This window comes from Vipera berus, assembly GCF_964194415.1.
Source record: "Vipera berus genome assembly, chromosome: W".
Classification (NCBI taxonomy): Eukaryota; Metazoa; Chordata; class Lepidosauria; order Squamata; family Viperidae; genus Vipera; species Vipera berus.
The window spans coordinates 73428628-73454035 of record NC_138210.1 but is presented as its reverse complement, the minus strand read 5'-3'; the positions used below and the strand labels follow the sequence as shown (position 1 = coordinate 73454035).

The following is a 25408-nucleotide window of genomic DNA, read 5'->3' as shown; positions in this document are numbered from 1 at the left end:
TTTCATGACTTGTGGACTTCAGCTCCCAGAATTCCTCAGCCAGCGTGCCTGGCTGAGGAATTCTGGGAGCTGAAGTCCACAAGCAGGGGTCTTCAAACTTGGCCCTTTGACGACTTGTGGACTTCAACTCCCAGAATTCCTCAGCCAGCGTGCCTGGCTGAGGAATTCTGGGAGTTGAAGTCCACAAGTCGTCAAAGGGCCAAGTTTGAAGACACCTGACCTAGTGAGTCCTTTCCAAGGACCTGGGATAGGCAGATGTGTTTGTGTTGATTATTATCATTATTTTATCTCCCAGCCAATGTACACACACACACACACACACACACACCTATTTTGAAGGTCAATTTCTGAATTTGCAGCAGGTCACTCCAAGTCGACCTCTCTTTTCTTACCTGTGAAATGGGCATAAAATTTTGTTGCACATCCCTCCAAGTCGACCTCTCTTTTCTTACCTGTGAAATGGGCATAAAATTTTGTTGCACATATTTAACGCTTCAAAGGAAGCAGTTTGGGTGGTGGTGGGGAGTCTCTTCACCATGCATGCCTTGAGTTTTGTTGGTTTCATGTTTTGTAGGCCAGGGAGACCCTCTTGATGTCCGGTCTGGTTTCCTTGGTGCTGGAAGAAGACGGGACCCTGGTTGAGACGGAGGAATTTTTCCAAATCCTGGAAGACAACACAGCCTTGATGGTGTTAGAGAAAGGACAGAAGTGGACTCACGGCAAGGTGGGGATCAGCAAATCAAATCGGACATCCGTTTGTCGGGGATGGAGTAAGGTCTCCTTCCTTAAGCAAGGGGTTGGACTAGAAGACCTCCAAGGTCCCTTCCAGCTCTATCAGTCTATGATCTGTCTGTTTGTCTGTCTGCCTATCTCTATCATCTATCGATCTATCGATTCTTTATCATTATCTATCCACAGCATATGTCTATCTATCCATCTATATCATCCATCGATCATTATCATTATCTCTATCATTATCTATCATTATCTATCATCTATTGATCATTATCTATCATCTATCCATCTATCATCAACTATCCATCATTATCTACCTATATCTATTTATCCATCTATCCATTATTTATCTATCATCTATCAATTGATCGATCATTATCTATGTATCTATCTCTATCATCTATCTATCCATCATCTATCTTTATCATCAATCATTATCATTATCTATCCATCTATCATTATCTATCTATCTACAGTATATCTATCTATCCAGCTATCATTATTTATCTATCCAGCTATCATTATCTATCATTATCTATCTATATCTATCTATCCATCCATCTATCATTATTTATCTATCATCTATCATCTATCCATCCATCTATCTATTTATCTATCATCTATCAATTGATCAGCCTTGGTGGAGCAGTGGGCTAATGCCTCCTTAAGTAACACCAGCTGCCTGCAATTAGTGCAGGTTCGAGTCCCACCAGGCTCAAGGTTGACTCAGCCTTCCGAGGTAGGTAAAATGAGGACCCAGATTGTTGGGGGCAATTAAGCTGACTTTGTAATAATGCCGCTTGGAGGGGGGGGCGAAAGCCCTACTAAGCAGGCAGATACATAGAATGAAGGCTACTGCTAAGCTTGTAAGCCGCCCTGAGTCTTCGGAGAAGGGCGGGATATAAATGGAATTAAAAAATTTTAAAAAAATTATCTATCGTTATCTACCCATCATTATTTATCTATCATTATCTATCTATCTATATCTGTCTATCCATCCACCCATTATTTATCTATCATCTATCGATTGATCAATCATTATCTATCTATGTATCTATCTATCTAGCCATCTATCATTATCTATTTATCAGTTATAAGGAAAAGATTGGACGTCCATTTGTCCGAGATGTCCTAAGGTCTCATGCCTTGGGCAGCGGGTTGGACTAGATGACCTCCCACGGTCTCTTCCAGCCCTAGGATTCTGTTTCTATTCTTCTAAACCCTCCAGTTCTTTTGATCGAGTTTTATTATAATATCAACCTATAAAAGGAACAAAAGTAAGAAAATACAAGAAAAATAAAAAGTGCAAAAAGGAAAAAAAATTTTTTGACTTCCCACAGTCTTTGGTGCAGCAATTACAAAAATACAGGTTTAGCCATTAGCTTCCCCTTTCACAATCTTTCGGCCATCTCTAGTTACAAAATCATTCTAAAATGAATCTTTTTCTTTTCACGTTAGTCAAAAGGCTCAAAGGTGAGAAATAAATTTTGTAGGTATTCCAGATCAGTTTGGGCGATGACCCAAGTGCAGCCACGCTAATCTCTGGTTTGTCCGCCCTTATTTCTTCAGAAATCTGGGGGTTTTGCCCAGCTAAGCTCCCCAACGTCAGTTGTGGTGAACATAAAAGCTGGCAGGAAATACCTTTGGTGCATTTTTTTTTTAAAAAAACAAACCCCAAACCACATTATAAAATAACTACTAACATCGGTTTCCTCGGCTTGGGGATTTGGGTTTTTTGTGGTTTCATACCAACACACACACACCCCTCAAATTGCTTTGGTGTGGTGTGCATTTTTCTTGTTGGGAATCTGAGTTTTCCTTTGTTTTAATTATTTATTAGATTTTGATCCTGCCTTTATTACTTTATAAGTAACGCAAGGCAGCAAAAAATACTTAATCCTTCTATTTTCCTCACAGCAACAAAAACAGCCCTGTGAGGTGGGCTGGGCTGACACAGAGAGAGGGACTGGCCCAAAGTCACCTAATTGGCTTTCATGCCTGAGGCGGGACTAGAATTCACCGTCTCCTGGTGATTGAGCCAAAGTCACCCAGGTGCCGTTCCTATCAAAGGCAAGACTAGAACTCACCGTCTCCCGGTGATTGGGCCAGTCACCCACCCAGTTTTCATGTCTAAGGCTGGACTATAATTCACTGTCTCCAGGTCATTGGCCCAAAATCACCCACCCGGTTTTCATGACTAAGGCGAGACTAGAATTCATCGTCTCCTGGCAATTGGCCCCAAATCACCAACCCAGTTTTCATGACTAAGGCGAGACTAGAATTCATCATCTCCTGGCAATTGGCCCAAAAACATCCACCCGTTTTTCATGTCTAATGGGGGACTAGAATTCACTGTCTCCTGGCGATTGGCCCCAAATCACCCAGGTGCCGTTCATGTCTAAGACTGGACTAGAACTCACCGTCTCCAGGTGATTGGGCCAAAGGCACCCAGCTGGCTTTCCTGTGCAGTGAGGGACTAAAACTCACCGTCTCCTGGTGATTGGCCCAAAATCACCCATGAGGTTTTCATGACTAAAGCGGGACTAGAATTCACTTTCTCCTGGTGATTGGGCCAAAGTCACCCAACCCGCTTTCATGCTTAGGGCAGGACTAGAACTCACCGTCTCCTTCTGATTGGTCCAAGTCACCTACTGGGCTTTCATGACTAAGACGAGACTAGAACTTCCAGTCTCCTGGTGATTGACCCAGTCACCTAGCCAACTTTCAAACCTAAAGCAGGACTAAAACTCAAGTCACCCAGCCCGCTTTCATGCTTAGAGCAGGACTAGAACTCACTGTCTCCATGAGCCATGGAGGCACATTGGTTAGAATGGAGATCAGTAAAATGAGGACCCAGATTGTTTGGGGGGGGGAGCAATAGGCTGACTCTGTAAACCCCTCCTTCCTTCCTTCCTTCCTTCCTTCCTTCCTTCCTTCCTTCCTTCCTTCCTTCCTTCCTTCCTTCCTCCCTTCCCTTCCCTTCCCTCCCAGTGGTTAGAATGCAGCATTACAGGCAAACTGCCCACTGCCAGCAGTTTGATCCTGACCTTCCAAGGTTGGTAAAATGAGGACCCAGATAGTTTTGGGGGGGTGGGGGCAATAGGCTGACTCTGTAAACAGCGTAGAGGGCTGTAAAACACTATGAAGCATTATATAAACCTGTGTGCTACTGCTATCTATCTATCTATCTATCTATCTATCTATCTATCTATCTATCTATCTATCTATCTATCTATCTATATCTATCTATCTCATCTCTCTCCATCCATCCTATCTGCCCATCCATTCTATCTATCTATCTATCTATCTATCTATCTATCTATCTATCTATCTATCTATCCATCCATCCACCCACCCACCCACCTATCCATCCATCCATCCATCCACCCACCCACCCACCCACCCACCTATCTATCTATCATCTATCTATCTATCTATCTATCTATCTATCTATCTATCTATCTATCTATCTATCTATCATCTATCATCTATCTCTATCATCTATCTATCCTCCCTTTCTGTCACTGCGTTTTTTTCTGTTTGTCAGCTACGCACTCTGTTTTTCTGCCAGCTGCATAGTAATCTTATCAATGTAACCGAGGTGATTGTCACATGTCCAGCCACGTTATGGTTTCAATCTGTTTTTTGCTATTAAGTGCGCATGTCTACAAAAGTTTTCTCTCTTTACTTTTTTTCTCTTCTCTTTGATTCTGTCTGATGAGAGGATGTAGTCAGTTAAGTTCTTTCTTTGTTTTCCAATTAAAGTTTTATATACAGTAGAATACGCCTCGGTTTTCTTTATTTTTACCTGATGTTTACCATGCGTCAAATGAACCACGGTTCATCGCCCTCTGATAGGGAATTATTGATTTATTTCCCTGACACTTTCCCTCTCTCTTTCTGTCTCTCTCTCTCTCTCTCTCAATCAAAATCAGGACCCAGATTGTTGGGGGGGGGGGGAATAGGCTGGCTCTGTAAAGCGCTTAAGAGAGGGTTGTAAAGCACTACGAAGCGGTCCATAAGTCTAAGTGCGGTTACTATTGCTCCCCAGAGTATCAGTCGGTCGTTTGCCCTGAGCGGAGACAAGCCTCGAAACAGCCAGGATATCGCCCGCATCACCTTCGACATCTACAAGCTCAACCCGCGGGACCTTTTCGGCAGCCTAAACATCTCGGCCACTTTCTACGGGCTCTACTCGATGAGTTGCGACTTCAAATGCCTGGGGCCGAAGAAGGTTCTGCGGTGAGCCTGGTGCAGAGGGAAGCTTAGGGATGGCCCAAGTGCTTTTCCAAGGAACAGTTTCCGCCATTTCCCACAAAAGGTTGGAAAGGACGCAGGAGGCCTGGTATGAAATGCGAGACAAGGCAAAATTGCTGCAAGAGACACTCTAGCTCAGGGGGTCTTCAAACTTGGCCCTTTGATGACTTGAGGACTTCCGACTCCCAGAATTCCTGACTGAGGAATTCTGGGAGTTGAAGTCCACAAGTGATCAAAGGGCCAGGTTTGAAGACCCCCTGCTCTAGCTATTGCAGTGATAAACCCATCTCCAGGCTGGCCCTGTCAACGCTTCCACTCCTTGGATTATTTATTTGATTTTTATCCCGCCTTACGATGGTTTACGAACAATTCTCAAAGCGGTAAACATTCTTGATACTCCTTCCTCCTCCCATTTTCCCCACAATCCTCTGAAGTCGGTTGGGCTGACAGACAGGGGCTGGCCCTAAGTCCCCCAGCCACCTTTGATGCAAAGATGGGACTAGAACTCACCATCTCCTCGTGATTGGCCCCAAGTCACCCAGCTGGCTTTCCTCGCTAAGGTGAAATTAGAACTCACCGTCTCCTGGTGATTGGCCCAAAGTCACCCAGCCAGCTTTCATGCCTAAGGCACTGGAACTCACCGTCTCCTGGTGATTGGCCCAAACTCACCCAGCCGGCTTTCATGTCTAAGGTGGAACTAGAACTCACCGTCTCCTGGTGATTGGCCCAAAGTCACCCAGCTAGCTTTCGTGCCTAAGGCACTAGTACTCACCATCTCCTGGTGATTGGCTGAAAATCACCTAGCCGGCTTTCATGTCTAAGGTGGAACTAGAACTCACCGTCTCCTGGTGATTGGCCCCAAGTCACCCAGCCAGCTTTTGTGCCTAAGGCACTAGAACTCACCGTCTCCTGGTGATTGGCCCCAAGTCACCCAGCCAGCTTTCATGTCTAAGGTGGAACTAGAACTCACCGTCTTCTGGTGACGGGCCCAAATTCTCTTCGCCAGCTTCCACGCCTAAGGCTATCTCACTTTAGCAACAGAAACCTCGGGCACCCTTGTGGCCGTTAACTCGAGGACTCTCCGTACCACCTACCTTTGTGAATGGTTTTGATGGAAATCCTGTGTCGCCTTTTTCCTCCAGGGAGATCCTGAGAGTGGCTTCCACCGTCATGCAAGGCGTCGGGCACCTCCTTTTGGGGGCTTCCAATTACATCCGCCGGCTCCTGGACGTGGGGGACGGCTGGCACCCCCAAGTCAAGATAAGCAACTACCAACACTGAGGCCTTCCTCCCTGCAGACGCCGGGAAAACCTTCCAGCTTCGGAAGTGGATCTAAGGGAACCCACTCGATTCGGGACTCAAGATTTAAAGAGTATTGAAACAAACAAAAAACAACAAAAAAATAGGGAGATTTTACCTGCGGCTTTCTGTCCCCTTTCCAGAGGTTAAGGGGGATTGATCCAGGCTGGCATATACAGACCACGGATGCGGCGTACCAGTGCTTCAGAGTATCTTCGGATAAGATGCTTCGGGTAGGACTGCAAAGCCTATCATCCCTGGCGGTACAATCGCTACAAGCCACCTTTGCCAGGTTTGGTAAAAACACACACACACACACACACGGCCTCCTGACCCCTATCCAGCAGCGTGGGCCTCGAAGGAGCGAAGTCATAACCTTTGCTTGCAGAGTGGGCAGCAGAGCCTCCAGCTCCGCGACCACTCTACCTGCATTTAACTGGGAAAGCAGAAAGCCCAACTAGCCCTCCGCTTATAACCATTTGCTTACTGATTGAATTCATACTTCTACAGACCAGCTCTCAACTCGCAACTGTTCCGTTTAGCGTCCGGCGCTGGGAGAAAAAAAAAACCACCCTGATTTATAACCAGGTCTAGCATTTTATGAGCGTTGCTGCGCCTTCCCCCACGTTCACGAAAATCAAACTCCGGGGACTTGGCATGATCTTACGACGGTTGCGTAACCCGGGATCACAGATCACCCTCCGCAAGCTTCCCAGCCAGCGTCGAACAATGGGGGAAATCTGGGCTCATTTAACGACCGCGTGCTTCGTTTAACTGAAGCGATTCCCTTAACGACCGGTGGTAAAAATCAGGCACGACTCCATTTCACAACTGCCTTCTCAGCGACAGAAACTTCAGTCACAGTTACGGTCGTTAAGTCGAGGACTCCCTGTATCGCAAGACCCGCCACCCCTGCGCCTCTTATACCTGCTGGTCAATATCTGGTCCGCTGACGATGGCTTCCAGTCCAGCGTCGTGCTTGACTTTTTTTTTTAAAGGCTTGTGGACTTCAACTCCCAGAATCCCTTAGCCCGGGCAGCCCTGCTGGCTGGGGAATTCTGGGAGTTGAAGTCCACGAGTCTTCCAAGTTGCCGCGTTTGGAGAGGCCGGATCTAAAACCATCATTTCAGCGTTACAGGAAGCTGACTAGCCCATTTGTTTGCCCTAAAAACCAAGACACGGCAGCACCTGCAAAGAACTCGTTGGCCTTTAATATCTGCAAAAATATAAATAAATATCCATTTGAGAAGAGAGTCGAGTAAGGCACGTCCGGAGCAATCTCTCTCTCTCTCTCTGTCTCCTTTCTTTTGGACTACAGTCCCCATCACGAGCTGGCCGAGAGCGATCGGAACGATTCCGCCAACATTCACGAGGGTGAAAGGAGAGGCTCTAAAAGGCTCTTCCGGGCAGATTTGGGCGGGGTGTGGGAACACAAAGCCCGCTTAAGGAGCTAGTCCTCTTGATCCCATCGGTCGGGGGGGGGGGGGAAAGACCCCAGTGCAGTTCAGTCCTCCAGGATCTCAGCAAAAAGCCGTCTCCGCTTCTTCTCCGCCTGCTGGAGGCTGTCCCAGTCGCGGCGGCGTTTGAGGAAGTGGGTCAAGGCGAAGTTGCGGACCAGGTGGTGGCCGAAGGGGTCGTGTCGCAGCCGGGCCTCGTGCTCCGCTGGGAGGAGGAGGAGGGGGAAGAAGAGAGGGGGGGGCTAAGTTTTGAAGGATGAAAATGAAGTCTCTGCGAAAAGGGAGAGGCTGCGTTCACACGTGTCCTCCGCTCCAGCTCCGCCTTAGGAGGCTGTGTGAACGCGGGAAGTGGGTGACCTGCCCTGCAAAGAGTTGGGCAGCTTTATACGTTCTCAGCCTCGGGCCCTTTTTAAGAAATCCGGCTGGGGCACTTGAAGCTATGCTGGCTGGGGAATTCTGGGAGTTGAAGGCCAAACATCCTAGGGTGCCCCAAGGTCGAGAAACATTGAATGAACCCTTTCCACTATGGAAGGGGAAAGGAAAGGAAGGAACGAAAGGAAAGGTGAAAGGAAGGAGGAAGGAGGGAGGGAGGGAGGGAGGGAGGGAGGGAGGAGTGAGCAAGGGAGGGAGGGAGGAGGAAGGGAGGAGGGAGGGAGGAAAGGAAGGAAGGGAGGAAGGAAGGAGGGAGGAGGAAGGAAGGAAGGAAGGAGGGAGGGAGGAGGGAGGGAGGAGGAAGGAAGGAAGGAAGGAAGGAGGGAGAAGAGAGGAAAGGAAGGAAGGAAGGGAGAGGGAGGAGGAAGGAAAGAAGGAAGGAAGGAAGGAAGGAAGGAAGGAAGGAAGGAAGGAAGGAAGGAAGGAAGGAAGGAGGGAGAAGAGAGGAAAGGAAGGAAGGAAGGGAGAGGGAGGAGGAAGGAAGGAAGGAAGGAAGGAAGGAAGGAAGGAGGGAGGGAGGGAGGGAGGGAGGAAGGAGGGTGGGAGGGAGGAAGGAGTGAGCAAGGCAGGGAGGGAGGAGGAAGGAAGGAGGGAGGGAGGAAAGGAAGGAAGGGAGGAAGGAAGGAGGGAGGAGGAAGGAAGGAAGGAGGGAGGGAGGAGGAAGGAAGGAGGGAGGGAGGGAGAAGAGAGGAAAGGAAGGAAGGAAGGAGAGAGGGAGGAGGAAGGAAAGAAAGAAGGAAGGAAGGAAGGAAGGAGGGAGGGAGGAAGGAGGGAGGAAGGAAGGAAGGAAGGAAGGAAGGAAGGAAGGAAGGAAGGAAGGAAGGAAGGAAGGAAAGAAGGAAAGGAAAGGAAACACAGAGGCCTTACCCAGCTCCTGGGCCAGCTCCCGCTTGGCAGGCAGAGACGCTCTCCTCCAGATGGCATCCAGAACTCGGCTCCCGTGCTTGGAACAGGCGAGAGACAGGAAGTGGCCCTGATAATCCAAAGCAACAAAAAAAAACCGGGGGGGGAGGGGGGAACGGAGAAGTGGAATGGTTATAAGTCGAGGACTACACGTAAATAATGGATGTGACCACGCCCAGAATCGTGCCAACTGTGGAAACGAAACGTGTACTTTTTGCCTCCAGATGTTAACATGTTATTGGCCGAGAACCCAAACCGCCTGCAGATGTTAGAAGGGTTGTGCCATGCAACCAGGTGTGCTGCGCTGAAAAGTAAAGCATCGGCAGATGATTGCGGTTTTCTCATCGCAACGGAAAAAAATAGGGGGTTGAAAAACTGCAAACGGCAAGGAGTCCCCAGTTTACGACCATTCACTTAGCTTGAGGTGAAGTGACTCAAGAGTTACAGCCAGTCCTCGGACTTATGGCCGCGTGATTGAAATTCAGACGCTCGGCCACCGACTCATATTTATGATGGCCGCAGCGTCCCCCTGGGTCAGGTGATTCCTCCTTTTGCAACCACCTGACAAGCAAAGTCAATGGGAAAACCCCGATTTGCTTAACGACCGGGTTCCCCGCTTAACAACCGCAGCGATTCACTTCACCACGCTGGCAAGGGAGGCCGTAAAATGGGGTACTTAACCACTGCCTCGCTTAGCCACAGAAATTTTGGGCTCCTTCGTGGTCGTATGTCCGAGGATGACCTGTATACTGCAACATTGTGAAACTCTTCTGCGAGAAACCATGTCAAAATCTGTAATTCACTTAACAACCGTGCGGTTCACTTAAGAACTAGGGTGATTCTCTTAACAACCCTGACCAAAAAGCCCTTGTAAAATTGGGTGTGACTCACTTTTCTTACTCAGCAACAGTAAGGAATTCTGGGAGTTGAAGTCCACAAATCATCAAAGGGCCAGGTTTGGAGACCCCTGCTTGTGGAATTCAACTCCCAGAATTCCTCAGCCAGGCACGCTAGCTGAGGAATTCTGGGAGTTGAAGTCCACAAGTCATCAAAGGGCCAAGTTTGAAGACCCCTGCTTGTGGACTTCAAAACCCAGAATTCCTCAGCCAGGCACGCTAGCAGAGGAATTCTGGGAGTTGAAGTCCACAAGTCATCAAAGGGCCAAGTTTAAAGACGCCTGCTTGTGGACTTCAACTCCCAGAATTCCTCAGCCAGGCACGCTAGCTGAGGAATTCTGGGAGTTGAAGTCCACAAGTCATCGAAGGGCGACGTTGGAAGACCCCTTTGACGCAGAAGTAACTGGTATAAAAGGACCCTGAAATGCTTTTGATAAGATGCAATTAATAACAATCTAATCCCATTCTGTGTCTGATTAACAGATAAATTTGATAAGAGAAGTTATCAAATATTTGTCACTAGGTAGAAGACAAGAGTGGAGTTACTACTCTCTCTGGAGTCAAAAAGCCGACACAGAATTTAGGGATTACTACCAATCATCATAAAGGTAACTGCTAACGGGGGGGGGGGGGGGGCATGCTTGCCTTGAGGACTAGAAACCCTGTAAAATGAATCCCTCCAGAAGTTGAATCTGGCACCTGAACAACCAGGGCATGACAATGGCCAAGAATCTATTTCTCTGTTTTTCAACCTTGATGGTTTCAAGACAGGTAGAATTCAACTCCCAGAATTCCTGCTTGCCTTGAGGACTAGAAACCCTGTAAAATGAATCCGTCCAGAAGTTTGAATCTGGCACCTGAATGACCGTGGTGTGACGGTGGCCAAGAACCTATTTCTGTGTTTTTCAACCTTGGTGGTTTGAAGGCAGGTAGAATTCAACTCCCAGAATTCCCTCGCTGGCTGGGGAATTCTGGGAGTGTCTTTACAAGTTGCCACGGTCGACAAAACGTGGTTTTTATAATGTTGAGGGCGAACCTAAACAGGCAGAGCTTCGGCTGCGTTACCACAGCTGCCACCTTGACTTTTCTGAGCCCCACCGTACAGACACCCCTACACAACACAACACAACGCGACCCGTGCAAATGGAGCCGAATTGGCAGGCTCCAAAACCCGGAGCGGAGTCCCACCAGGGTTGCCCGAGACTTACTTTGAGCTGGTGCAAGATTTTCCGCCTCGGCTTCTTGGCGACGGAGGGACTGGCCAAGAGGGCATTGAAGACGTGACTCCCGGTGGGATCACAAGCCAAGGTGACCAGGTCTGCGGGCGGCATGGCGCCCAGGCTGCACAGCACGAGGGAAGGGTCCGCAAAGTACAGGAGGTGTTGCAACATCCTGGAGCCGTGATAGGAGACGGTGCTCAGGGCCGGCGGTGCGTCTGCCTGGAGGAAAAAAGTGAGGTTCTCTATTTAGGAAAGAGAAACCAAAGGCACAGGGATGGGATAGGGGGTACCTGGCTGAACAGTAGTAACTGCAAGAGCGTGGTGGACAATCCCTTAAATAGGAGCCAGCCGTGTGCTGCAGCTGCCAAAAAGGCCAACAAAGTGCTAGGCTGCATTAACAGAGGGATGGAATTAGGATCACGTGAAGTGTTAATACCGCTTTACAAGGCCTCAGTAAGGCCACACTTGGAACACGGCATCCAGCTTTGGTCACCACGATGTAAAAAAGATGTTGAGACTCTAGAAAGGGTACAGAGAAGGGCAACAAAGATGATCGGGGGACTGGAGGCTAAAACATATAGGGAACGGTTGCTGGAATTGGGTGTGTCTCATTTAATGAAGAGAAGGACGAGGGGGGACGTTATAGCAGTGTTCCAATATCTCAGGGGCTGCCCCAAAGAAGAGGGGGTCAAGCTATTCTCCAAAGCACCCGAAGGCAGGACAAGAAGCAACGGATGGAAACTAATCAAGGAGAGAAGCAACCCAGAACTAAGGAGAAACTTCCTGACAGTTAGAACAATTAACCAGTGGAACAACCTGCCTCCAGAAGTTGTGAATGTTCCAACACTGGAAGTTTTTAAGAAAAGACGGGACAGCCATTTGTCTGAAATGGTATAGGGTTTCCTGCCTGAGCAGGGGGTTGGACTAGATGACTTCCAAGGTCCCTTCCAACTTGTTGTTGTTATTGTTGTTATTATTATTATTATTATTGATCATCGCAGTCAGCCAGATGTTCAGACTGGATTTGGCATTTTTGTCTACCTATCGAGTCCTTACCAAGGACCTGGGAGAAGCCGATGTGGATGTTGGATGGTATTACAGATCTTGTCGCAGGATGGAAGCAGTTCCTAGTAAGGCCGCCTTTTGCAATTATATTATTATTATTATTATTATTATTATTATTATTATTATTATTATTATTATTATTATTATTATTATTATTATTATTATTATTATAGTTCCTAGTAAGGCCGCCTTTTGCAATTATATTATTATTATTAAAATTATAATTACAATTATATTATTGATGATGATGATGATGATAAAAGAGAGAATCTGATGGTGTGGTGGAATTCCCAGAAGGGGAGGGGCCAGAGGACGTCTGGATTCCCAGAAGGGGAGGGGCCAGAGGACCAAGAGGCAGCCAAGTTTAGATTGTTTGGTTAGAAGAGTTACGACGGCTCCTCCTTAGCAATTTCACAGTCAGTCTTTAAATCATGCACACCCTGGTGCAGAAAGTCCTCGACTTACAACCATTTAGCGACCATCCGAAGTTACGACGACGCTGAAGAAAGGGGACTTGTGCCTGCGTCTCACCCTCACGACCCTTGCAGCATCCCCCGGGTCACTTGATCGAAATCCAACCGCCTGGCAACCTGACTCACCTTTCTGACCGTGGCGGGACGCTGCAGCCGTCGTCAATACAGGTAGCCCTCAACTTACGGCAGTTCGTTTCGTGACTCTTCAAAAGTTACAACAGCACCGAGAACGTGACTTATGACTGGCTCTCGCACAACCTTCTCAGCATCCCCGTGGTCACGTGATCGAAATTCAGACACTTGGCCACTGACTCACATTTTATGACAGTCGTGACGTCCCGTATGTGTGTGCGTGTGTGTGGGGATCCCACATTTGCGACCTTCTGACGAGCCCAATTCACTTAACAACGGTGTCCCCAGCTTGACAACGGTAGCAATTCGCTTAACCCACCACGGCAAGAAACGTCGTAAAACAGGGCAAACCCCAAACTTAACGCACGGGAGTTTGGGGCTCCGGGGGGGGGGGTCGTAAGCCGAGAACTACCTGTAGCTCACACCTACCTGCTCCCCCTCCTCCCCAAAGTAGACCTCGTAAGCCAGCACGGAGGCGAGGAGGGGGGCGCAGGCCAGCTGGCGGGCGGGCGGCTCCCAACAGTGGAAGGCCTGCAGGGGAAAACAACAACAACAACAGCTCAACAATTTGGCGGAGGAGCACAGAGCAAAGGAGCGACAAGGAAACCCAAGCGGGATTTGTTCACCTCCAAAAGAGTCCGCAGCACTTCCGGCTGGTGGGCGCGGTGCTTCCGGCAGGCGCCCAGGAGCGCCGTGACAATGCCGAGATGTTCCAGGGCCAGGATTTGTTCCAAGCCGGGGGCCAGCTCCTGAAAAAGCTTCCCCAGCTGGGGAGGGGGCGTGAATGAGAAGACCCGCCCCCCCCAGACCAAGAGGTCTTCACGAGCCCCTTCCCCTCTTCTAGGCCGGCAGGGATCTGATGGGCCGATCTGCAATGGATCGCTAGCAGCTGTGCGATTCAGGCCTTTTAAATCCCGGTTTTTACACGTTAACCCAAAAGTGGCGAACGTATCTCGTATTCCTCCCTCCTTCTGTTTCCCCCACAATAACAACAACCCTTTGAGGTGGGTTAAGCTGAGATAAACTGGCCCAAAGTCACCCAGCCGGCTTTCAGGCCTAAGGTGGGACTAGAATTCACCGTCTCCTGGTAACTGGTCCAAAGTCACTCAGCTGGTTTTCATGGTTAAGGCGAACTAGAACTCCCACTCTCCTGGTGATTGGCCTAGTCATCTAACTAGCTTTCGTGACTAGGGTGGGACTAGAACTCACTGACTCCTGGTTATTGGCCCAGTCACCCAGCTGGCTTTCATGACTAGGGTAGGACTAGAACTCACTGTCTCCTGGTGATTAACCCACAGTCACCTAGCTAGCTTTCGTGAGTAGGGTAGGACTAGAACTCACTGTCTCCTGGTGATTAGCCCAGTCACCCAGCTGGCTTTCATGACTAGGGTAGGACTAGAACTCACTGTCTCCTGGTGATTAACCCACAGTCACCTAGCTAGCTTTCATGAGTAGGATGGGACTAGAACTCACTGTCTCCTGGTGACTAGCCCAGTCACCTAGCTAGCTTTCATGACTAGGGTGGGACTAGAACTCACTGTCTCCTGGTGATTAGCCTAATCACCTAGCTAGCTTTCGTGACTAGGGTGGGACTAGAACTCACTGTCTCCTGGTTATTGGCTCAGTCACCTAGCTAGCTTTCCTGATTAGGATGAGACTAGAATTCCCAATCTCCTACTGAATGGCCCACAGTCACCAAGCTGGCTTTCGCGACTAGGATGGAACTAGAACTCAGCGTCTCCTGGTGATTGGCCCACAGTCACCCAGTTTCATGCAGGACTAGAACTTTCTCCCAGTGATTGGCGTGGGGCTAGAACTCAGTGTCTGGCCCAGGCACCCAGCCAGCTTTCCTGCCTCAAGCAAACTAGAACTCACCATCTCCTGGCTTCCAGCCTGGTGCCTTAACATCCCCTCCTGCCATGGGGGGGGGGGGAACCAAAATCTGCTCCTGCCCTTTCGAAGTCTTAACCAGCTCTGTCCCTGCTTAGCTTTTCGAGATCAATCGAAAACCGACGGCACCACCAAGGCACACACACACACACCCGATTTAAGCCAACTGGGAGGCCAACCACAAAAGCCCTCTCTCACCAGTTTACGCGAGGCGGCGTGGATCAGCCGCTGCAAGGTGAAGTTGGCCACCTTGTGAGCGGACAACGCGCGGAGCTGCCCCTTCACGTGCACCTTGTAGAACGAGCGCAACGCCTTCGCATCCGACACCTCCAGGACTTTGTCTAGAATCCGGCTGCAGGTCGGGTCCTTCAGAAAAACCAGGAGACTGCTGGAGAGGGAGGAATAAACAAGACAGGCGCGCATCAATGCACCTCTGCCTTGTCGCGCACATCCACACATGCTGGAAATCTCCAAAGCCAACCCAGGGGGCAGAAGAAAAAAAAAGAAAAGCTAAAAACACTTGTATTTTCAGGTGGTCCTTAACTGAGCAGAATTTCCTTTGCTAAGCAGGGCAGGGTTTTACGACCTTTCTGCCAGGGGGGGGGGGGGTTCAGTGAATTGCAGCGGTCGTTAAGTGAATCGTGTGGCCGTTAAGAGGAATCCGGCTTCCCCTGTGGGGGTTTGCTGGTCAGAAGCCGGCTGGGAAGGTTTCAAATGGTCGATCACGTGACACTCGTCGTAAATGCAGTGCCGGTGGCCAAGCACCCAAATTTTGATCCCATGATGTTGCAATGGTCACATGTGCGAGGACTAGTTCTAAGTCACTTTGTTCGGGGCCGTTGTAACTTTGAATGATGGCTAAATGAATGGTTTTAAGTCGAAGGTTTTAATGCTAAGGTGTGTCTAAACCAGGGGTCTTCAAACATGGCCCCTTTATGACTTGTGGACTTCAACTCCCAGAATTCCTCAGCCAGCGTGCCTGGCAGAGGAATTCTGGGAGTTGAAGTCCACAAGTCTTAAAAGGCACAGTTCCCTCACACTGGGTGAGGAATTCTGGGAGTTGAAGTCCACAAGTCATAAAAGGGCCAAGTTTGAAAACCCCTGGTCTAGAATGTGGGTCTCTTTAATACAATATTTCTTAAACTTTGCCACTTTAAGTCAGGTGGACTTCAACTCCCAGAATTCCCCAGCCAGCAACGCTGGCTGGGGAATTCTGGGAGTTGAAAGTCCACCTGTCTTAAAGTGGCCAGGTTTGAGAAACATTGTTCTAACCCCACATTTTAACCATTCCACCACACTGCCGAGCATAACCATTACACCCCACTGGTGTAACCACTGCACCCCACTGCCTTTAACCTGGGAAGATTAACCCAGCCAACAGCGTAAGCGGTGCAAGCTTTTGCAGTGACTCCTCCCCCCCCAATCCCCACCCCCAAACCACCCAGCCAATCCAACTGCTCACCTTTGCCCAGCAGCTGGGTTGCAGCTGCTCAGGTAGCCAATCACAAACCTGCAGAGCTCAGCACTTGTTTCAGGCAGCTTTCTATGCAGGACCACCAGCGCCACCTGCAGGCAAAGGCTGAAACATTTGTTGGTGATGAAATCTAGAGGGAAAACAGGGTTAGTTCAATAGTTGGGAATCTTGGTTAAGGTCAGGCCAGGAAAGACATATTATTATTATTATTATTAATTTAATTTCTATACCGCCCTTCTCCCGAAGGACTCAGGGCGGTGAACAGGGCAATACATAAAAACAAGATACAAAAATTAAAAATTATTAAAAAGTAATTAAACAGTGCCCATAATAAATTAATACAGATTAACAGTTAAAATCCATTTATAAAATCCAACCCCGTCCCATCAGGCCAGGCCAGCTTGTTCAAAGAGATGGGTTTTAAGATCGCGCCGGAAGGAGCGGAGATCGGGCGCCATCCGGAGCTCGACCGGAAGATGGTTCCAAAGATCCCGTGCACCCACAGAGAACGCCCTCCCCCTGGGGGCCACCAGTCGGCATTCTCTGACCGGCTGGGCGGAGGGAAGTTGATGCCGGCCGCAGGTGCTCCCCAAGGTATTCCGGACCCATGCCATGTAGGGCTTTGTAGGTCATTACTAACACCTTGAATCTCACCCGGAAGACAACTGGAAGCCAATGCAGCTCGCGGAGCAGAGGTGTGACATGGGAGCGTCGGGAAACTCCCAACACAACTCTCGCGGCTGCATTCTGTACCAGTTGGAGCCTCCGAGTGGTCTTCAAGGGTAGCCCCATGTAGAGAGCGTTGCAGTAGTCAAGACGAGAGGTCACAAGCGCGTGAGTGACCGTACGTAGGGCATCCCGGTCTAGATAGGGCCGCAACTGGCGCACCAGGCGAACCTGGGCGAAGGCCCCCCTAGTCACAGCTACTATATGGTCTTCTAGGGAAAGCTGTGAATCTAGGAGGACTCCCAAGTTGCGAGCCCTATCTACGGGGGGTAATAACTCACCCCCCATAAAGAGGGGTGGAATATAAAGGGAATATAAAGGGAAGATATATAAATGATATCTATATACGTTTATAGTACCTTTGAAATGACAGAAAATACTTGTAGCTTGGGTTTTGCTCTCCAAGCTTGTTTCAATTTAGCTTCTGAACGTTTCGTTACCATACTAGGTAACATCATCAGAATTTTTTTTGTCTTTAGCTTATATGTCTCACAAGACACATTCAGTTGTCCTCGACTTACGACCCCAAAATTTCTGTTGTTAAGGGAAACGTCTGAAATTTGTCTGAAATGGTATAAGGGGTTGGACAAGATGACCTCCAAGATCCCTCCCAAATTATCTGAATTTTGATCACGTGATCCTGGGGATGCTGCAAAGGCTGTAACTGTGAAAAAACCGGTCATTAAGTCCCTTTTTCAGTGCCATTGTAACTTTGAGCGGTCACTAAATGAACTCTTGTAAGTCGAGGACTGCCTGTACATACATACTGTCATATATATATACACACACATATACATACATACACACACACACATATATCCCTTCCCTCAATGTATCTCAAGCTCACATTTTCCCATTAACGTGCATATAGTCCTCACTTAATGACTATTCACTTAATGACTTTTTTACGAGAGACCCCATAAAACAGGAGTCTTCAAACTTGGCCCTTTCATGACTTGTGGACTTCAACTCCCAGAATTCCTCAGTCAGCCATTTTGATGCAACTGCGGGCTTAAATCCAGACCAGAGGTCTTCAAAATTGGCTCTATTATGACTTGTGGACTTCAACTACCAGAATTCCTCAGCCAGCATGCCTGACTGAGGAATTCTGGAAGTTGAAGTCCACAAGTCATAAAAGGGCCAAGTTTGAAGACCCCTGCCATAAAAGGACCTCAGATTTATGACTTAACTCCCTGTGGTCATATGATCACAATGACCAATGCCATAAAAGGTACTTACAATCCATCCTCAAAGTTATGATTCCCCACCCCACGGTCACGTGATCGCATTTCAGGGGCTGCAACTGGCCCACGTTTACAACCGGTTTGCATGTGACAATCTGCAACATATTTTCCCAGCGTGCAGCAAAGAAGACCCATTCATACCGGTAGAAAGGATTCGCTTAGCGACCGCATAAAAATGGTTGTAAGATCGAGTCAGCACTTATGGAGACCCACTGAACAACTACAACTACTCATTACAAACATTCCACGCTCACTTGTTGCCATTAAGTGAGCATTATGACAAGAACCGTGCAAGACTGCTGTTTCTCCACCTGCCCAGCAGATGGCAGTATCTCACCTGCAATCTGTTCCTGGAAGCAGCCTTTGAATTCCTGCAGGAGGGAGAGGAAGCTGGCGGGGACCTCGAAAACCATTGGTCCTTCGCTCCCGACCTTCGAACTCTTGGCCCAGGGACGAAGCAGCCCTAAGATGGCGGAAGTGGACAAAAAAGGGGAAAGTGTGAATCAGAGGCACTGATTTTCCCACATGGAAAAGATTCATACATTTCTGCTTGCTGCAAACACCTGGCAAAATAGGGCATTAACCAAGGGGTCCAACCACGTCAACTTTAAGACTTGTGGACTTCAACTCCCAGCATTCCCCAGCCAGAATTCTGGGACTTGGAAGTCCACAGGTTGAGGACAGCATATGTTGACTTTAGGACTTCGCCTGTTCAGTTATTTGTAAATAAAAATAAAATAATAAACAAAAAAAAACAAAAAAAGCAAAATAATAAAATAACACATAAAATATAAAATAAAATATATAATTAAAATAATAAAAAAGAAATAAAATAATATATAAAATACGTAAAATAATATAAAGCAAAACAATAAAAGAAAAGAATGCATAAAAGAAAATACTCAAAATATAATCTAAAATAAACTAATAATATAAAAATATAAAATAAAATAAAATATAATCTAAAAAATAAAATAAAATATATAAAATACATAAAACATAAAACAATAAAACAATACATAAAATATAATCTAAAATATAATGAGAAATAATATATAATAAAATAATAAAATAAAATACATAAAATATAATACATAAAATATAAAATAACAATAACAAAAGACAAAATATAAACTATATAAAAATAACAAAAAAATAAAAATAATAAAATAAAAAATACAATATATAAAATACATAAACATAATATAAAACAATAAAATAATACATAAAATATAATCTAAACTAAAATAATATATAATAAATATAATCTAAACTAAAATAATAAAGTAAGAAATAATATATAATAAAATATAAAATAAAATAGATAAAATATAAAATACATAAAAAATAAGAAATAAAATAAAAAATAAAAATAAAACAAAAACTGTTTTTGCTTTTGAGCAGCTGAGCAGAAGCAGCTGACCCGAGTTACCCAGAAACCTCCCGGGATTGAGGGGAGCCATTAACCCAGGTCTCACCATTCCCACATTATTATTATTATTATTAGTTTTATTTATATACCGCCCTTCTCCCGAAGGACATCCTTCCCACACTGGATCTCAACACGCAGGAAACTCTCGAGAGGCCTGAAAGCGGGGAACGGCTTTCACACACCCCACCCACACCCACCAATCCCACGCTGGGGGACGCATTCTACGGCCACCGCTCACCTGAGCCCGGGAGCGCCCGGCCCCCGTCCGACCCGACTCGGGCCCCTCCCAGGACCTGCAACAAGGTCCGCACCACAAAGCTGGCGTGGGCATCCAAGGCGAAAGTCGGCAGTCCCTCCTGAAGACCCTTCCCCAGAGCCAGGACGAGTTCCTCCAGCGCCTGGGATGCCTCTCCTCCGTCCGAGATCAGCGCCAGGGCCCTCCACAGGACCCCCTCCAAGATGTGGGCTCCGCAGGGGTGGCAGGCCACCAGGCGCAGGGAGGGCAGCAGGGCCCGGAGCAGGGACTCCAAGCTGGCCCCCGAGGCCCAAGGCAGCAGCGCCTGGAGGAGCAGCGACCCCGACAGGTCCAGGGCCAGCGGCAACGCCACAGCTACGGCCTCCGTCAGAACGTTGCTCACAAACAGACCTGCGAGGGCCGAAGGGCAAAATAAGGCGTGTTACAGGGAATCCTCTAGTTACGACCGCAATTGGGAGTAGAACGTCCCTCGCTAAGCGAGGCGGTGGTTAAATTGAGTCGGGCCCCATTTTTGCAAACTTTTCGGCCCGCGGTCGTTCAGCGAATTCCTTCAGTCCTTAAGGGAATCGCGCGGTCGTTAAGCAAATCCGGCATATTCCCCCCCCCATTGCTTTTACTTATCGGAAGCCGGCTGGGAAGGTCGCAAATGGCGATCACGTCAGTTGGGATGCCACAGCCGTTCTCAATACAGGCGGTCCTCAACTTACGACAGTTCATTTAGCGACCGCTCAAAGTTACAACGGCACTGAAAAAGGGACTGAGGACCATTTTTTCACAGTTGCGACCTTTACAGCATTCCCTATGGTCACGTGATCAAAATTCAGATGCTTGGAAACTGACATGTACTTATGACGGTTGCAGCGTCCCGGGATCTCTTTTGAGACCTTCTGACCAGCAAAGTCATTTTGGGTGGGGGGGGGGGGGGGGGAAGAGAAGCTGGATTCATTTAACAACCGAGTTACTAACTTATCCACTGCAGTGATTCACTTAACAACAGTGGCAAGAAACGTCGTAAAACGGGACAAAACTCACTTAACAAATGTCTCACCTAACAACGGACATTTGGGGCTCAATTGTGGCCGTAAGTCAAGGACGGCCTGTACATGCCAATCTCCCAAATTTTGATCACGTGATGGTCGGAATGTCACAACAGTCGTAAGTGTGAGGAGCAGTTGTAAATTGTCTTTTCGGTGCTTCCAATGCTCGCTAAACAGTGTTTCTCCACCTTGGCGAGTTGAAGATGTGGGGGCTTCAACTCCCAGAATTCCTTGCAACAACAAAAAAAACAACTCCCATATTCCCAAATTTCTGAATACCAATGGAGGCGGCTATCTCCCGGTACTCCTCAACTTATGATCGATCGCCTACCAACCATTTGAATTTACAACGGACTTCCGTGGGGCTACTTATAACCCAGATCTGAAATATCAATGGCTGCCCTTGTAGTCACATGACCTCCCTTTATAGGCATTTACAGCAGGGGTCTTCAAACCTGGCCCTTTTATGACTTGTGGACTTCAACTCCCAGAATTCCTCAGCCAGTGTGCCTGGCTGAGGAATTCTGGGAGTTGAAGTCCACAAGCCGGGGTCTTCAAACTTGGCCCTTTGATGACCTGTGGACTTAAACTCCCCGAATTCCTCAGCCAGCGTGTCTGGCTGAGGAATTCTGGGAGTTGAAGTCCACAAGTCATTAAAGGGCCATGTTTGAAGACCCCGATTTACAGCACCCCACAGTCACGTGACTACATTTTACGGCCATTTTGCCCAAATCCGCCACATACATCCCGCTTACGCTAAAGCCACCTCATAGCGAACCACCGGTTCACTTAACAACTGCTCCAAAAATGGTCATAAAACTGGGTCGCTCGCATGGATAACCCGATTTACAAACAGCATGAGTTACGACAGTGGTGGTGGGCAGGCTCCATTACGGTCGTATCTCGAGGACTATTTCCACAAGCTTTCAAAGTGCTCTGTCTCCCTAAATCCCTCTGTGAACAGATCTTACTTTTCTCCTCATCGGAGGCAAAGCCAGACTTGAAGGTTTCGTGCGCCTGGTGAAAATAATCCGCCGCTGCGGGCTCCATTTTGGGAGCGCCTCCTCCTTTGATCTCCTCTGGGTCTCCTTTCCCCGTCTTAGCAGCAGGTGGACGACGTCTCTTCCGCTCTTTGCTGCTTTTCGCTGCTTTGTGGCGGTGGGCAGGGGGCGACATCCTTCTGGACGGCTCAGCCAACCTGCCGGAGGGAAATCGAGGAAATTAGCAAATTAGCCACAAGGAAAAGAGTCACTTTGGACCGCAAGAGCGAAAGCATGTAAATTTAATAAATAAATAAAAAACAAAACACATAAATTTAATACATAAAAACAAAACATATGCAGCAGGGATCCGCTTGCTGTAACAAGACCAGGTTTTTTGGAGTGGGGGGGGGGCAGAAATCCAGGTTAAAAATCTTCTGGCAGTTACACAGTCTCGTTGAGCCCACCTCGCAGGGGTGTGTGGTGGGGATGGAATGGACAAAAGAAAGTGCAGGCTAAACCCCAAGTGTGCGTTTGACACCTCAACCCATTACACTTTAAGCAACCTTTTGGACGTCCAATATTTTGGAACCAATCCATGATCAAAGTCATAGGGTGCTACATATAACTTTATATAATATATAATATTTTCTCTCTCTCTCTCTCTCCCTCCTCTCGTGTGTTAGGGGTTCATTGCTTCAAATTATTTGCAAAAATAACAATGGCAAGATACATTTTTTATTTAGCTTTTTTAGCATATAACAAACATGGACTCACAATATATATTCACGTTTCATCTAAATTAATAACACAGTAAAATACAGCATATATTTGTGTGTGTGTGCCTGTGCGTCTGTGTATGTGTGTATTCAAATTATAATGCATAATTTCACTATAATCAAATAAAATTAATTTAAAGGGGGCGGGGGGGGGAGTTTCCCCTTCAAAACCAACATCCAAAGTCAGCTCAGGGCTCTTCAAACTTGGCCCTCTGATGACTTGTGGACTTCAACTCCCAGAATTCCTCAGCCAGGCATGCTGGCTGAGGAATTCTGGGAGTTGAAGTCCACAAGTCACCAAAGGGCCAAGTTTGAAGACCCCCCTGGTTTAGGTTGAAGTTACACTGCCAAGGGTCAAAGGTCATACAATATCCAACCCACCAGAGCTCCTTTTTAATCCACCAACGAAAAAGTGCAAATCAACGGCCAAGGAGGAGAGGGGGGCCACCCCAAGCAAGGCCGGGCTGGTTGAGTTGCCCTTCTGCAGTCTCTCCTCGCCGCCTTACCGGTTGCATTTCTGCCTGCAGAGAATCCGTGCAAAGAAAAAGAGGGGGGAAAAAACAAAAGGGGAAGGGGTTGCAATAAAAATTCAGAATATTGCAAGACTTACAGCAAACGCCCGGCCCCAAAGTTTGCCTCTCGGCTGCTGCTCTCCTACTGGATCGGCACAGGATCCCGCGGAAAAGGGATCAGAGGATCGCGCATCTTCCACCCGCTGCTCGCAACGCCGCCACCTTTTTGCAACCCACGCGGACGCCCAGCCCGCACCGCGCGTGCGCGGGAGAGAGACCCTCGCAGGCCACGCCCCTCCCGGAACCAGGCCGGAGCTTTGCCGCGCTGCATCCCGGCCTGCCCCGCGCGAGCCAGCGAGCCAGCGAGCGCGCGGGGCGGCCACTCCTCCCAGAAAGCATTGCGCCCATTACGTCATCTTCTATTCATTCATTCATTCATACGTGTGTTCATTCATTCATTCCCGTGATATCTGCGCGGTTTGTAAATTTAAATTTCTTAAAACTTGACCGCATTCTTGATCACATTTACTTAATGTATTTTATTTATTACATTTGGTTATTAGCTTTATTGCATTGATGTATTGCATTGATCAAATTATCCATTTATTAAATGCATTGATCACATGTACTTATTGTATTTATTTTATTTATTACATTTATTTATCCGCTTCTTAATTAAATTTATACGCTTGTGTTGTTTTTCTAAAAATCATTTTTATAAGTTCACCCTATATCCTATTTTCATATTTCTTATTTCAGCTTAATTTGCCCTTAATATTCAAACAATTCTTACAAGTCATAATTTGCCCAATATTAATCATCTAAACATCCAGATTTTCCATTTAGATACATCGCCCCAATGTTTTCATGTTTCATGCATTATAAAAATACTGTACCACTTATCTATCTTATGACTTCTATAACGTCTTCTCTGATCAATTTATATTTCACTTACGTTTATAAAAGTTAATATGTTAAATCACTATATATCTCATTTCCAGAATTCTTCTCTAAGCTTCATTTCCCCTCAGTATTTCAGTCATTTCTTAGTCCTAATTCTCTTCAGCTTAATTTACTTTGAAGTTTCAAACACTTTTGTCACTGCTGTTGTAACATCAAAAGGTCACTAAACGACAAACTAAACTTCGTCCTTGTGACGGTCGTAGAGTCCCGGGGTCACGTGATTCCCTTTTGCGACCAGAGTCAAAGTGGGGGGGAGCCGGATTCACTTAACAACCTTGTTACTCGTTTAACAACTGCAGTGATTCACATATCCACTGTGTCAAGGAAGGTCGTAAAACGGGGCAACATTCCCTGCACAACCTAGCAACAGAAATTTTGAGCTGAATTGCGCTCGTAAGTCAAGGATCACCTATATATAATCTAAATTATAAATGATTATACCACCTAAAATGAGCGTTTCTATTAGTGCCGGAACTAAATATTAGCCCTCCCAAGCTAAAAAATGTTGCTGAAAAATCCTAGGTGTGTTGCATTCTTCCTCCGCTTAGTTAGCCGTACAAATCGTGCCTGCACAAATGTGAATTTATAATACCAAAAGTCTCTTTTGGCCCTGCACCCAGACAGCTGAGACTTTGCCAGGCGTTTCCATTTACAGGAATATAAATCTATCTCATCCAGGCGTCACCTCCGTTCTTTCCCCGTTCCTTCTGCCTGACATTTCCCCGTGGGAAATCCGGCTGGCTTGACTTGGCGATGACTTCATGCCCACACCCCTAAATTTCCTCTTGTGAATTTTTTTGTGACACAAGAATTCAAGTTTAAATTCTGCCCCTCCTATCCGAATCTTCGTTTCAACAGCCCAGGTAGTCCTTTGAATTGAACGGAGCTGGAAGGGACCTTGGAGGTCTTCTAGTCCAGCCCCCTGCTCAAACAGGAGGACGGTCCTATACCATCTCAGACGTCCATCGAGCCCCACTTTTCTGTTGCCAAGCCAAGCGCTTGTTCGCAAAGCTTTGCCCTGCTTTACGACTTTTCTTGCCGCGGTTATTAAGTGAATGGACGCTGCCACCATCATGAGTATGAGTCAGTTGCCAAGTGCCTGAATTTTGATTATTTGACCGTAGGGATGCTGGGATGGTTGTAAGGCTGAGGAGTGGTTGTACGTCTGAGGATTGGCTTCCCCCACTGACTTGGCTTGTCGGGAACTGGCTGGGAAGCTCACAACCGTCATGAATCTCAGCCAGTT

The 25408-nt window shown here is 47.3% G+C and overlaps 2 protein-coding genes across 5 annotated transcripts in view; one reads left to right on the top strand and one right to left on the bottom strand.

Moving 5' to 3' along the window:
* Positions 1-6361, top strand: part of LOC308676060 (lipid transferase CIDEB-like) — a gene marked incomplete at its 5' end in the record, with an annotated part of 9524 nt that extends 3163 nt beyond the window's left edge. The window contains 3 exons of the mRNA XM_081341769.1: positions 575-724; positions 4787-4977; positions 6135-6361. Coding sequence (XP_081197895.1) covers positions 575-724; positions 4787-4977; positions 6135-6273 — 480 coding nt within the window. The 3' untranslated portion in view covers positions 6274-6361. The remainder of the gene's footprint in view (positions 1-574; positions 725-4786; positions 4978-6134) is intronic.
* Positions 6362-7482: 1121 nt separating this feature from the next.
* Positions 7483-23508, bottom strand: LOC308676007 (nucleolar protein 9-like). Of its 4 annotated transcripts, none has more exons than XM_081341698.1 (11): positions 23298-23508; positions 21900-22126; positions 19874-20281; positions 18541-18666; positions 16222-16363; positions 14958-15147; positions 13496-13636; positions 13299-13400; positions 11188-11418; positions 9048-9153; positions 7483-7953 (listed from the first exon to the last, which is right to left on the bottom strand). In XM_081341698.1, the coding sequence occupies exons 2-11, from the start codon at positions 22102-22104 to the stop codon at positions 7796-7798; spliced, it is 1809 nt and encodes a 602-aa protein (XP_081197824.1). In that variant the 5' UTR covers positions 22105-22126; positions 23298-23508; the 3' UTR covers positions 7483-7795. The 4 variants fall into 4 exon arrangements, with proteins under 4 accessions (XP_081197824.1, XP_081197826.1, XP_081197827.1 ...); XM_081341700.1 differs by having other exon boundaries at positions 9048-9123; XM_081341701.1 differs by having other exon boundaries at positions 16270-16363.
* Between the last annotated feature and the right edge of the window lie 1900 nt (positions 23509-25408).

Excerpts from the sequence above, each read along its gene's own strand:
- LOC308676007 (XM_081341698.1), bottom strand. The coding sequence starts at position 22,104 with ATGTCGCCCCCTGCCCACCGCCACAAAGCAGCGAAAAGCAGCAAAGAG. Across the intron at positions 16,364-18,540 it reads CTTCCAGGAACAGATTGCAG|ATTTCATCACCAACAAATGT; the intron begins GTGAGATACTGC and ends TTTTCCCTCTAG. Across the intron at positions 13,637-14,957 it reads ACGCCGCCTCGCGTAAACTG|CTGGGGAAGCTTTTTCAGGA; the intron begins GTGAGAGAGGGC and ends CCCCCTCCCCAG.